This window comes from Typopeltis vanoorti, chromosome 5 (assembly GCF_054136105.1).
Source record: "Typopeltis vanoorti isolate ZY-2024b chromosome 5, IOZ_Tvanoo_1.0, whole genome shotgun sequence".
Classification (NCBI taxonomy): Eukaryota; Metazoa; Arthropoda; class Arachnida; order Uropygi; family Thelyphonidae; genus Typopeltis; species Typopeltis vanoorti.
Window position 1 is genome coordinate 59142680 of NC_143553.1, and position 15037 is coordinate 59157716.

General features: G+C 33.4%; 1 protein-coding gene across 1 annotated transcript in view; it reads left to right on the top strand.

The window, feature by feature from the left end:
- The window catches only part of LOC150106453 (regulator of G protein signaling loco-like), a 292774-nt gene that overhangs the window by 12619 nt on the left and 265118 nt on the right, over positions 1–15037 (top strand). Inside the window, exon 3 of the mRNA XM_090393006.1 lies at positions 9703–10493. Coding sequence (XP_090249132.1) covers positions 9703–10493 — 791 coding nt within the window. The remainder of the gene's footprint in view (positions 1–9702; positions 10494–15037) is intronic.

The window sequence follows — 15037 nt, forward strand, 5'->3', positions numbered from 1 at the left end:
GCCTTAAAAAAAAGAATTTCCACTTAAAACACTACTTATCTGTACAACTGCTACCTGTGGATAAATTCCAATTAACCCAACCATAGCCCGTCTGTGCTACTAACACATCGAGAGTATTGGACTAAAAACTTCTCTAAAAATGCTAGATGCATCCAGTTTAGGCCAATCTAATTAAATGATGACCCCCCCTTCCTCAAAAATTTGTAATCACTTTCTTCTAAAGGTTCTGCTTTGGCTTTATGTATAGGTATTTTCATGGAAAATGCTCTGCTAAACTTGTTAGCATCATTCTTCCAAAGACTAAGAACACAAGTGACATATATTTATTGTCCAACTTCAAAGCTAACAAACCAAATTATTTTCCTTCTCATTCATTCCATGTACTTCTGTGCTCTGGATTAGCATCCCTCATTTTGTTTTCACTGAAGACTACACATAACTGTAGGTTAAGGCTTAAGTGCTGGAAGGACATAATGTTGGAGGTTTAATAGAATATTGACAGCACTAAGAAAGAATTAGAGACTATTTTTAATGCTTCCAATATTTGGTCTCGGGAGTACAGTCAACACTTATAACACACAAACAGAGGTAACACAATATTCAAACACGTGGGCCATGACTCTAAAATCCTATCTGGGTGGTATATGGACATTTATAGGAGGTCTAGAATGTAAATTGGGACTTATGATGATTAATATTTCAAATTTTGAGAAGTTTTTTGTGCTCATATATGTTTAATTTACTGTGACAGAGCATGGTGGTTTTCTTCCAGAAAATCCTGTGAGTGGTATCCAACATATGGTCCTCAAGACCCGATTGACCATAGTTATGATTGCAGATGTAAGTTTTGTATTCATCTAAATCAGTTTTGTATTCATCTCAAACTCAAATACAGCAAAGGGCCAGTCAATTAGATGTATATCTGATGCTGGCTGTATTCAATATTATTCTGTGAACCAAAACATAAACTAAAAAAAGAAAGGCTCTAACAAAGGCCCTTTTGTTGTCGGGCCTTTACGACTTACGTAAACAGTTACACCACCGTTTATTTTTACATTTTAAAAATATAACAAGTTTAGAAAATATAAGTTCAATTATATTTTAGTCATACTTTAAGAAAATTATTTAAATACATAATTTCGACTTACAAAAATAAAGATTTTTATTGACCAGTCCTTTTTTTAATTTGATTTTGATCCTGAAACCTGACATCTTTTCCTCTGTACTACCATGTCAGTATCTGCTTTTTCATTTCGTGTTGCAATATGAAGTATTGCATTTAATCTAGAATCTTTTATCCGTGAGTTGAACTTTGACTTGTTAAGTTTCATAATTGAAAAGAATTGCTCATATACATAGGTGCTTCCAAAGATTGACAACATTTTTGTACAATAAATTTTATATTTGGGATATTTACTGCTGAGGTATTTATAAAAATTTGGTATGCCAACTTTGTTATATATCCTTGCAGAGCAGTATTCAAAGTGCTTAAGTGGCTTGTTATGTCAACTAGAAAGGCCAAGTCTTTGTGCCAATCTTCATCGGTGAGCTGAGGAATCAGTTTTCCTTTGGATGAAGTAAACATGTCAATTTCTTTTAAGAGTTCAAAAAATATTTTTAAAACGACGCCACCTAACCTCCGTATAATATAGCAAACTGCTATTGTGAATCCAATTCATTCAACAAAGCATTGAATTGTTGATGATTCAAGGCGTGAGAGTATATCCAGTTTACTGTTTTAATTACTACACTCATGATGTGTTCCATCTTTAGTTTTTTAGCATGAAGTGACTCCTGGTGTATTATGCAATGAAACGATTTAAGTTTGTCCTTGCACAACATTTCCTTTTTTATTTAATGTTTTTAACAAGTCCAACGTTAACACCAACCATAGCAGGAGCCCCATCTGTAGTCACACTTACTAATTTTGACCAGTCCACGTGAGCATTTTTCTCAATACACAAATATAAGTCATTTCCTGTCGTTGTTCCTGACATAGGCACTATATCCAATCGTTCTTCAGTCACATTCATATCGTCATCAATGCCAGTATAAATAAATATTGCTAGCTGGGACTTATTAATAATGTCTGCACATTAGTCAAATGCAATGGAAAACACTATAGAACTTTTTATTTTTTCATGCAATACATCTTGGAAGTTCTCTGCTATATCTTCAACATGCTCCACAACTGTATTTCCTGATAGGCTTATACTTTGAAATGCTTGCTTTTTTTTTTCCGGACATATGATTTCGACTGCACTTAAAATACAATTTTTAATAAATTCTCCATCAGTAAAAGGTTTCGAAGTCCAAGCAAGTATGACGTAACTACATTTAACAGCAGCATCACTTGTTGTGATAACATTTGAAAATATCCTCTGTTGAAACTTCAGTTCATTTTTTTTAAATCTTTTAAGTTTGTCATCACGCATCTTTTCTGTATATTTATCACAGTTCTTATGGTTTGTTTCATAGTGGCATTTTAGGTTATATTCTTTCACCACGGCGACACTTTGTCTACATATCAAACATGGTGGAATATTTTTTACTTCCACAAAGAAATATGCCTTCTCTCATTTTTCTTGAAAAGTTCTACTTTCTTGATCTATTTTTCTTTTTTTTAACTTTAAATTCAGGCATTGTTATGGGCAAAAAAATATATATGTTATTGAGGTAACTTTTTATTAACACACTATCATATTACAATGGTAACCTGTAACTTATTGACATTGTATCACATGGATTAAAATGGCTGCGTGACAAGTAACTTCCATTCAGTGTTGCCAACATTTGATGATAGAAACACGGTACAAAGAATTGTAGTAATAAGTTTTACTTTTGTTTAAAGCTGTCATAAAACATTTAGAAGTTTGAATTTTTTCTGTTTTAATCCCCACAGTATGTTAGAAACATTGAATTTTAGAAAAGAAATCATTAAGGTTGCAGACCGTATCCAGCCCACCAGTTTGCACCCCCCCTGATCTAAATGGGGATGGTAGCTGATCTACCTGTCTGTCCAAAGTATGCCAACTTGTAGGAAAAGGGTACTTTATATACTCCAAGCACTGAGAGAGGAAGGAGCTGATCTTTGGTAGAATGGATAAGGGTAGCAAATTTCTTTAATGCTTAAAAGCTTTACAGACAGGCTGTACTGTTTTTAAATAGTCAGCCTGGTTGGCCGAGTGGTTAGCGTAACCGCTCTCCAGCCAGAAGGCTGCGGGTTCGAATCCTGCTGTGGGCATGAATGTTTGCGATTGTCTGTGAAAATACTAGTGGTGGTGATCAGCGGTAGATGGTGTTGGTGTAGATGATGAAAGTAGTTGTTAGAAACAGAGAGCTGTGGAGCATGTGCCCTCCCTCGATGAGTCTTTGGACTCCCTGGAGGTGTCAGATAATAATATATAAGAAATACTTGGCTATTTTATCTGATGTAACCTGGATGTAGGAGATTCTGATGGCATTTCTGAAATCCTGACAGGATGGCTGAGGTTTGGTGGTGTGTGTGGGGGGGGGATTGATTTTTTTTTTTATTTCTGTACGCATGGTAGTCATTGGATAAGAAGGTGTTGTGTATATGGTTGATTTCTTTGAAAGAGATTCTTTGTTCACTAGAACAAAGATCATAGTCTCTATTGGTTAGTTTTAATGATACCATACTATTGAGAGGTGTGGTAGTGGTGGGAAAGTTTGTGAATGAATCTGCCTTTTTGAGTGGATTTCTGTATACAGTGAATTAGAGGTTACCATTTGGAAGGCATGTCTAGGAAGGATAAACTTGTTATTTTCCTTTTCCATCATAAACTGGATTCTTAAATGTAGACTATTGAGGTGGCAGAGGAAGGATTCTAATGTTTCTAAGTCATGAGGCCCAATAGAGAATGCATCATTTACATATCTTAGCCTGATAGGTTTTGGAGAGGAAGGGGGAAACAGTCTATGGCTCATGTTTCAACATTTTCCATGTAAAATTTGGCAAGTGAGGTGAGGGGGGGGGGAACCCATACCAGTTCCCTCTATCTGTTTGTAAATTTTGTTTCTCAAAGAAAAATAACAAAATTGATGGCAAAGGAAAAGAGATCTAAGATATCAGAAAGAAAAACATTTTTAGAGTGTTAAGGTGTCATTCAAAGGAATACTGTAAATGGTGGAGTTATGCCAAAGCTCACTAATATATTTATATCATTGAAAGTTAGTTTTCATTCGAGATTTGAAAATGGGTAGAGTTTTTTATTATATAGGATGTGGGCATTACCTTGAGAGGGAGATAAGAGAGTTTGCTAGCTGTTTTGACAATTTGTATCATGCATGCAGCATGATACAAATGCTATATATTCTACAGCAGGGAGCATGCTACAAATTGTCAAAACAGCTAGCAAACTTAGTAAAATTGTCAAAGCTTACCTATATCTGTATTATTTAAAGTTAGTTTTCAATCAAAGTTTTAAAATGAGTAGAGTTTTTTTTATAAAGGATGTGGCATTACCCATGAGAGGGAGATGCCACATCCTTTATAAAAAAACTCTACTCATTTTAAAACTTTGATTGAAAACTAACTTTAAACAATACAGATATAGTGGTAAGCTTTGACATCACCCCCACTGTTTACCAATATTCCCTTAGATGACACCTTAACACTCTTAAAATACATTTTTACTTCTGATATCTTCGATCTCTTTTTCTTTACCATCAATTCTGGGTATTTTTCTTTGAGGAACAATTACCAACAGATAGAAGGAACTGCTATGGGTTCTCCCTACTCACTAATTGAAAAATGAGCCATAGACTCAGGCCCTTCCCAAAACCTTGTATCTGGCTAAAATATGTAGATGATGTGTTCTCTATTTGGGAAACATTAATCATCAGAGGTCTCACTTTACATCCTAGGCCTACTACAAATATCCATAGAAGGAAATACCACTATCTAAATAGGACTTTGGAGTGATATTCATGTATTTCATTGAGTATTGTGTTGCCTTTCTATGTACGTGTGTTTCAAGTGTTAGTTATACTCCCTGCAGATGTCTCAGTAACTGAGATAAAATTAGTTTTTAATCATTTCTTAATGCTGTCAATGCTCCATTAAACCTTCAACATGACCCTCAGCTGTTCAAGAAACATTTCAACAAGTTCCTGCTTTTTCCTTCACCACTTGTTCACACGTAATGGTGTGAACAAGTTATGGTTTTGCTTTTCACAGTAGAGCTTTTTTTTTTCTTTTTTCTTTTTTCCCTTTTTAACACTGGCCTTTAACACCTAAGAATAGCATGCATACTGTTTAACCTTGGAAATGTTGGCAGTATTTTGCCAATGAAATGCTAGTACTCAGTTATTAAAAACTCCACCATTGTTTATTTAAGGAAGGCCAGTGGTATCAGGTGATAACCAACTGTAAATGTCATGAAATCATGGAGTCCATGACTAAATCTTGAAAATGTTAATGGGACAGACACTGCAATGATGCCTGAATGTAGTGAGAAATAAGTAACAATTCCAGTACAGTTTTTGGTGTGAAAAAGGAAGTCCAGAAGGTAGGAATATTGGACATTGACGGAAACAAATGCTGAGTTGGATATGATGAAGAGGAGAAAAGTGTAAGTGATATGTTTGCAAGCAATTAGAAACTAAGTAGAAAAAGCAAGGAAACTTGAAGAAGGATATAAGTTGTAATATATAGGTGAGAGAAGTTCAAGAAATAACGAATAAAAGATATGGAGAGAGAGAGAGAGAGAGATGAAAGGTTTAATGATAGGCTGATGATCCTAAAGTTGGTGCTGAAAAAAAAAAAATGTAATATATATAATAAGAATTTTTGCACCCACAGGTAGGTTTGGATGGTAGTGGTAAGATAGTTTTAGAACTGCATGGATGAGCTACTGCAAAAAATGCTTAAGAGAGAAAGTGTTATTATAGAAGAACTTAAAGACAAGTAGGGAAAGCTAGAGTAGAATATGAAAAGATCCATGGAGATTGGAAAGTTTAGAGAAAGGAGTGATAAGGGAATTATGATATTGGAAACATTTAGTGTATGACTTGGAAAATGGAAACATACAATCTTTGAGAAAAAAAAATGAATAAAAAGAACAGTCAGCTGGTGAATTACAAGAGTAGAGCAAGTTATGTCAAACATATTATTTTATGATAAGGAGAAAGGATTTCCCAGCATATAAGATGCATGCAAAGTGATACTTGAGGAGAGTGACTCATAGAATAAGAATGATGCAGTTGAAATTTAAGTCAAGTGAACTCAAGAAAGGCAGCCGTGGATTCAGGGATAAAATAATAGCATTGCAAAAATATAAATTATATATATAAGACAAGAATAGGATATATATATATATATATAAGACAAGAATAGGATATATATATATATACATACATAAAACAAGAATATGTGTTTATTGATTACTAATAATCAAACATAAAGATGTTCTTAATTGGAAACCAATTTAGAAACTCAGTAAATTTTCTTTGTTTTAAATAGGACTAAATAAAATATCTCTTATCATTCAAAAGTTTAGCATTGCTGAACTAGAGCAAGGCATTGTAATGCCTTGTAATATAATGTATATTATTTTTTGTAATGTTGTTGGGGTGTTGTTGCAGACCTGGTGCATCGGTTGCTAGTTACGAAGAAATATATCACCAAATAAATACAATGGGTGCAAAAAGAGTAATCATAATGGGAAAACTTTATCTTAACATTGATTGGATAGCTGTGAAGTCACATCTGAAGAATGAAACTGAATTCATTGAGCTGTTGCAGGACTTCTTCAAATAACGTGTGACAGAAGAAACTCATATCAGAGATTGTTAGATCTGATTATAGTGTCATATGAGGTTTCAGTTAAAGATGTAACTATTCTGGTTGGTAACAGTGATCGTGCAGTACTCACTTGGGAAGTGGCTAAGTTTATGGATGTTCCATTCAGGAAAGGTTACATGCTGTGAACTACAAAGCAGGAAATTAAAACGACCTGAGGAGTATGCTGGGTTGTATGCCATGATATCAGTTGCTGAATGGGAAGGATATCTACAGTGCATTGAAAATGCGATATCAGAATGTGTCCCTAACCTAAACATTCATAAGATTCATAAAAAAAAGATGCTGTAGAAGGAATACTGTGTGTATAAGGATGATGTCAGTTATGATAATTATAAGCAGCAGGCCATAAGAGTCGCAAGTGTTGTATGGAAAACTGAGTGTGAAAAGAAACTAGCTCTGCAAGTTAAAGACAACCCAAAAGAATTCTATTGTTATGCTGCCAGTAAAAGAAAGAATGAATTTGAAAGAATAACTCTATTGAATGCAGGTGACTGTTCAACTAACGAGTAGCCATTTTAATAAAAGCTATCAACCTGGTATATGCAATGTTGAACTCACCGCTACCTCTTCAGTGTTTAAGGAGGAAGTACTAGAGCTGCTGCACAAACTGAATAAGAATTCTGCAATAGGAACTGATGGGATATCAGCACAGATACTAAATGAGTGTTCAGCTGAACTGACTATTCCTTTGACCAGGCTTTATAATTTGAGTCTCAGAAGAGAGAAGATTCCACAAGAGTGGAAAGAATGTATGGTAATCCCATTGCACAAGGATAGTGCAAAGACCGATGCATTCAACTATCAACCAGTGAGCATCTCAGGAGTTGTGAAGATTTTGGAAAAGTTGGTTATGGCTTGTATTCAGTGGGTTGACAGAGAATCTCTACTTTGCAATGAACAAGGTTTACTAAGGGAAAGTCTTGTTTTAGCAACTTGCTTACATTCTATAATAATGGTACCACAGTTCGACAATGGGAATGGATACACCATGATATTTTTGGATTTTGCTAAATGGAATATAGCATGGAAAACTGTTTCATAAGTTGGAGAATATTATTATTATTATTATTCGTGACACCTCCAATCCCATATGGGATTGGATTATAGACTATTAGCATGGAAAAGAGGATGGCTGACTAACAGTTATCAAAAAGTTGTGTATGGGGGGGAGGTCTGCAGGATTCAAGGTAACCAGTGATGTGCCTCAAGGATCAGTCCTTGCTCCATTGTTATGCAATCTGTACATTAATGACATTGGGAAGGATTTGACATGCGATATACAGCTATTTGCTGATGATGCAAAGATAGGCAGGTAATCAGGAGTGCTGATATGCAGTACTCACAGAATAGTTTGAATAGGCTGGAATTTGTGGGCATGTGAAAATGGCTGTCATTTCACAATGTAAAGTCATTCACTTTGGCATGATTAGATATACAATATCATATTAGTGGGGTTATGCTAGAAGAAACTTATCAGGCTAGGGAGTTTTTTTGCAGACAGGAAGTTGAAGTTCAAGGTTCATATATAAAAAATTGTAAATACAACTCAGAGAATAATTACAATGATGAAACAAACCTTGACATGTAAAAATAAGGAAGTCATTTTGCCTCTTTACAAGGCTTTGATAAGACCTCACTTGGACTATTGTGCACAGGTCTGGTTTCTGTGGTGATTCTGATATAGTGGAGAGAGAGTGCAAAGGAGAAGTCAAAATTGATATCAGGATTGAGGAATACTGATTTTGAAGACATTGAGAATTTGTAAGTTGCTGACACTAGCAGTTACAAACTTCTGAAAGAGTTATACAGAATTTCAGTAAATGGAATGTTTCCTTTTAGGTAGGATGGAGAAAGGATGTGAAGGCATTCTTGGAAGTTGAGAATGAATGCTATCAAGAACTGAGTGAGAACTAGATTTTTCTTTCATCGAATGGTGTGTGATTGGAATGGATTGCTATTGGATGTTGTGTGTGCAAGTAGTGTGAATGAATTAAAGAACAGGTATAACAGCTGGTGCAAATAGTATGGTCTCCTTCGATGAGTTCCCAACTCCCTGGAGGTCTCTCTCTCTTAATAATAATAATTTACAGTTATTGAGATAACCTTGTATTTATAGAGAATATTTTTGTTAAATTTTCTGAACCATATTTCTGAACTTTATATTCAACAAAGCAGACCAAAGAATGCTGATAAGTACAGTGGTATCTTGCTAATCCGAACTGCGGTTTGAAAGAAAAAAAAATGTTTTATTTATTACGTGTTATTATTTTTATTTAATAATTATTATTTTAACTATTATTATTTATTTTATTATTACAGTATAGTATAACTACGTCTCTGTGATACACAAAATAAGAAATTCAAAACTAAATTTTTTACTAAAATAAACTTGTGTATTGTATTATTTTTTAAGTTTTACATTACAGTACAGTAGCTTTTTTTCTATCAGTTACTTCATTTATTAACAGAATTAAATTGATGTACCATTAGAATCTGATTATTTTAGTCTTCAACGCTAGTTATTGTTGTCTTTTGGGGTGAAATTCGCTAATCCGAATGAGCACGGTTTTATTAGTTCGGATTAACGAGATGCTACTGTATATACAAATGAATAGTAGTTAGGATTAGGACATTACTTCACATATAGCATGTCTTGGGAAGTTACTCAACCACAATTGATGGCGAGAGATGAAGACCAGCTGTCTACCAATTTCCACATGTTAAAGCTTAAAAGAATTCCACCTCTCCCTGGGGAAATTGAAAATGATGTTATAGGATTTTCTTATTTTATCTAAATATTTAAGTTTTATATGTACAACTTTTGTATTTAATTTATGTAAACTAATGTTGTAATTCTGATTTGTATACTTGGGCAGGAAACACAAGTGACAGAGTATTCATTGTTGATGTTGATAATTACCACCATTATAGTACAAACAGTTTAGATAGACAGGCATTTTCTGGCTCTGGTTTTCTTGTATCAGAAGCATCTTTGTGCACATTTTGTCTTTCTCAGGAGGGAGTGCTACTTACTCCTAAACCGCACTGTCAGAATAGCAGTATTGATAATAAACCAGGTTCCTCTGGGAAGGCCACACCTAGTTCCCATTTTGATCGACTTACCGTAAGAGCAATGCCAGATCCAGTTGGCTTTGAGCGTCCCAACATATCTTTTAATACTGAGCGCCTCGATGCACAATCTAATCCATCTAATATGAGAAACAGCATGCATAAATTTATGCAAATAAAGGACAGTACGCATAATTTAAAAGGACACCAAGATTGTAAACCATTTAAAGAATCTGGCTCACTGTCAAATGAAAGAGATTCCTCTCAGTCTTCAGTAGTGCTTCATAATGGAGACAGTAAATCAAATATAAGTGCAAACATGACTGAATCCAGTGACCTTCAAACATACAAACTTAGTCCTAAAGTATATGGTTTAGATTTCCCATCCAAATTGGTCAGAGGATTACATTTGCAAACTCGTTTGGAACACACTAAGGGACAAGAATTTACTTCTCACAGTATGGAGGAATTACATCTATCATCTCTTGCTGACACTATAATAGTTACTGACATGAAAGATTTGGAACAAGAAGGTGAAAATCAAGTTTTACATCCACCAGTACAAGATGAGGAGGATTCGGATTCTGATAATTCTGAGGTGAGTAATTTTTTTTTTTTTTTTTTTTTTTTTACATTTTTAAAATTCTAAATTTCTTTATTAAGAGATCTTTTCGAAAGCCAAATTGTGCATTTTTTTCATTATTTTTATGTATTGTAGTGAATGGTGGTGCTGCTGTTTATGATTTTGTTGAAGAGTTAAAGCTGTGAGTAGTGTATCATGTATGTTAATAATATGTACTTTTCAGCAAGTTTCTCTTATGTGAAAATTTGTTTATTTGACAGGAAGTAGTGGGGAAGTATATCGTGATATGCTGAGGTTGCTAAACTTAGAAATTTTTTTTTCTATGAAGAAGGGGGGAAAATTATAAATAGCAGAGTTTTCTTTATTGATTATTTCAAAATTAACTTGAATTAATTCTCACCTACTATAAAGGCTGTTGAAAACCTACAGCACTTTCAACAGCCATGGGTATTACTGCAAAGTTTTAATGGCTTATCACAATACTAGAGGTACAAGAGGCAAACATAGTATTATTGATATTTTGTCACCAGTTACCGAGGCATTCTCAAGGCTAGAGTACCTACGTTGTGATTACAAAGCACATTGTGCAGAAATGATTAAGTATGCAAAATACTCAAGCTTGGTGTCCTTTTGTCCAAATTAGGATTTAAACCCACATTTTTCTTTGAATGGGGAAGAGTTATGAAAGTATATTGTAATGTGTGACATTCCAGCATTACCAAACTGAGATTTTTGTTCTATGGACAAGATTACCATTTGGTGGCTACACTGCACCCTTTGGCTGCAGACCAATCACCAAAACTGACCAAGTATCCAGTTTTGGTGATTGCCGAAAACTCGCGCATACCAACAGATACCATATATTAATTGACACTACCAAGCCATTGGAACCTTTTTCTCCTGTAGCACTATAATGAATTGAAATTCATCTTAAATAGCTTAACTGGTCATGGATACAATTCTACCAAAATAAAAATATTATCTTTCCCCTCCTGCTAACAACACTTAGACTAACGTGGATTATGATAATCCTAGAATGATTTGATTAAATCATTATAACTTTGGCATACTGTTTGAATTGTAATGTAGCTTGTTTCTGTATATATATTTGGATTTTCCAGATGATGATCTTAATATGAGGGTCAAAATGTCGGGAAATTAAAGTAATTATTCTTAACATGGGAGTAGTCTCCATAATTTATCAAAGTGAACTTAAACTAACAAAGAACATACAGGTTACCAAAATGGTAGTAGTGCCTTACATTAAGGGAATATCTGAAAAAATTAACAAATATCAAGTACAAACCACTGTAAACCAATCTTTAACTTGACCTCCCAGATCTCTTCTCCTAAACATGAAATCCACTTCTAACTTAAACCTGCCAACAGGCATTCTGACAGAGTGCCAATTCTCTAAGAGAAGAGCAAGTACCGAAACTACTTACAATAACTTGTCATTTATTCGACCTTCATAATAATGATCCTTCAATTAACCGAGCCTTGTATGTCAATTAACTTCTGTCACAGCACAATGTAATTGGACCTTCCATTATCAGAATTGCCAGCTGCCTTCCTTTCATGATCAGATAAACAGCAGAGATTACTATATTTATAAATCAGTATGGAAGAAAGCATGCTTGCAAACCATATTCTCAATATGCAGTAAGGTGGAAGAAAAGAAAAAAAAGACACTTCAGGAGTGAATGGCTCTGAATCAGCATATGATTTATAGAATGCTCTTACTTTAAATAAATTTGACTACTACAAGAAAGCTTTGGGATATGGTCATCTCTCTGGCAGCCTTTGACTACATCCACAGGGCACAGTCAGGACATTTAGAAATATTCTTCTTGAATAATTTCATTCACTCTCATTTCTGCATTGTGTACCTCTGTGATCATATTATACCTACTTTAACTTTGAGAATGCTTCAATTGTATGCCAGTTATTGGTCATCAAGCACTTACTTCTTTTATCTATTATGTATGATATGTCAACCAATGCATTTGTCTAAATATATGTTTAATACCATGGGTGAACAGGTACTAAATATATAAGATAAGTAAGAAGACCTGCTTTAAAGGACCAAGCTTGAATTGGGATATTTGGGCAAGGCCATTTTGGTAACAGCCTAAATTTTTTTTATAGTGGAATATGGTTAAATCAACTTCATAATAACTATATGCATATTCCTTTGATTGTTTTCCTATAAGTTTTTCGATACATATGAAACCCAGAGGTTTTTATAAAATTTTATTATTATTATTTTAATTATTCCAAATATTTATAAGACACTATAGATATAGTACCTTTTACATTTCATGTTTTGTCTGGAAGATGCACTCTTTTGTAAGATTTGTGTAACTTCTGTCTAACATGTACACCTTTTTAAATAGTGTTAAAATACGGTTAACAAAACTGAGCATTTTTTTAATGTGGATCACATCCATAAAATGTTGTAAAACTATGGTATATTTATTATGGGGGCTGAGGGTGGAAAATTCAGAAACCATACTTTAAAGACCAAATGTACTTTTTTGAGCCACTTTCAGGCTTCCAATAAGCAAGGTGGTGGTATTATACCATGTGACAAAAATCCTCCATCAATCTGATACAGTGCTGGTATTATCAGTTGGTATTTAAATTTTGGCATTGTACTGAAAATAATTAAAAGTGGTAGAAATATGAGTTCAGCAAATATAATTGAAAAGGAGAAAAGCAAAATTTTTTCAAAAGAGGATTTTTGTTTTCAATAAAGTCAGTTTTGCCCAAAACAGTTTTGGCAGAGTAAATTGAAAGCATAAACAAGCACATAACTTTATACCGTATGTGATACAGTGAAGATTAGGATTTCTGAAAGATAAATTTCATTTAGCCTCATATTTAAAACATTCATGTTTGGATAGCAAGGCTTAATTTGTAATGGAGCTGCCTTAGTCTTGTCAGCCTGTAAGCTAATAACTATAATATTTTAAAATTTACTAATTAAAATTAATTTTGAAAGATATACTAGCATGGAAACATACCTGGATATTCTGGAAAGGAAAGATGATAATAATTTTGTGAAATCTTCTAATTTAATTACTTAAAGAATTTTTTTTTAGTACAGAACTTATGCTCAGACCAAAATCAGCATTTAAAAAAAATGCAAAAAGTGAAAAACTCAGAAATGTATGAGGGGATAAAATTTTATAAATTTATAAAGTGAAAATAAAATTTTATGAATTTTTATTTTCACATTTTTTCATAATTTATTGGATTATATTCTTATTCTTGCTAGTCTGTGTTTTTACACTAATTACAAAAAACCTACAATATATATGACAGGCCAGGAATATTAAAAATATGTGCTGGATATTTGAACTAATTAGTCATCAGATTCTATTCTTTAACTTTACTCTCTCCATCACCTACATCACAAACAAGCGGCATGACTCACCTTTATTAGTTCTTTCTAAGGCTTTTAATTCATTATTCACAGACATCACTACCCTCTTTCTTTTATTACTAATTTTTAGAATTAAAATTGTATAAAAATAAACATAACCACAAAGGCTGCAAAACATTGTATACTTTGTAAGTATACAATGTTTGAAACAGTACTGAATTATAACCATTCTTTGCTAAAGTAGTTGGTTCCTTTTGATTATAAGCCTTTTTTGTTATTATTATTTTTTTTTTATAGTACTCCCATACTCAAGAGGTCATTCGGCTTATATTACATTAGTAGCATGGATAGACAGAAAGAAGAAAACTTTTTGGATTTGAGAAAAGTCTACTAGCAAGTTTTTCCTCTTAGACAGAAAGCATGTTATTCATTACAAGAAATGAATGTTTTATTTTACCCAAGCATAAAAGCAAATAAAGATTTGCACATGAAATATCTTCACAGTTAGGCTACTTTTATATGGAGAACAGTTAAGTTCACATCATGTTGCTCTGTATTCCATAATTCACAAGAATCGCTAAGAATAGTTCCCACCATGATGGGTATGACTCACTATAATGCATATCATTATACACACCTGAGAAGGGATTATGGGATATAGAACAACTTGATATGAAATCAACCATTTATAATAGATGTAATTTCTAATTATTATAATAATAATAATTAGACATAGATGAGTCAAAATTACTCATGCCAGTCAAGATATGTCACATCCAAACTTTTATTTGTTTATTCTTGTATAAAATAAGAATGAAAACAAGAATATGATTTCTACTCAAGTATGATGTGCTTCATGTTAGAAATGACAATCAGACTCTCTGCATTACATACAAAAAATAACTCTGGGATCATTTACTGCAGTAATGAATGATATCATTACAACAATGTGCTATCAAAATTCACATTTTTTTTTTATGATTGTTTTGAATCATTTCCATACTTGTTTTTCATTGAATTAACTGCCCAGATTAATAAAACATCCCATTCTTCAAATAGTACTTCATTATATCTCCATGTGGTGTGAAAAGCATTGCCATAAACATTCCAATTTATTAATTATGTGTGGCAGTTTCAATAAGAAATGCATCTAGTTTTGCCCAATTTGTGG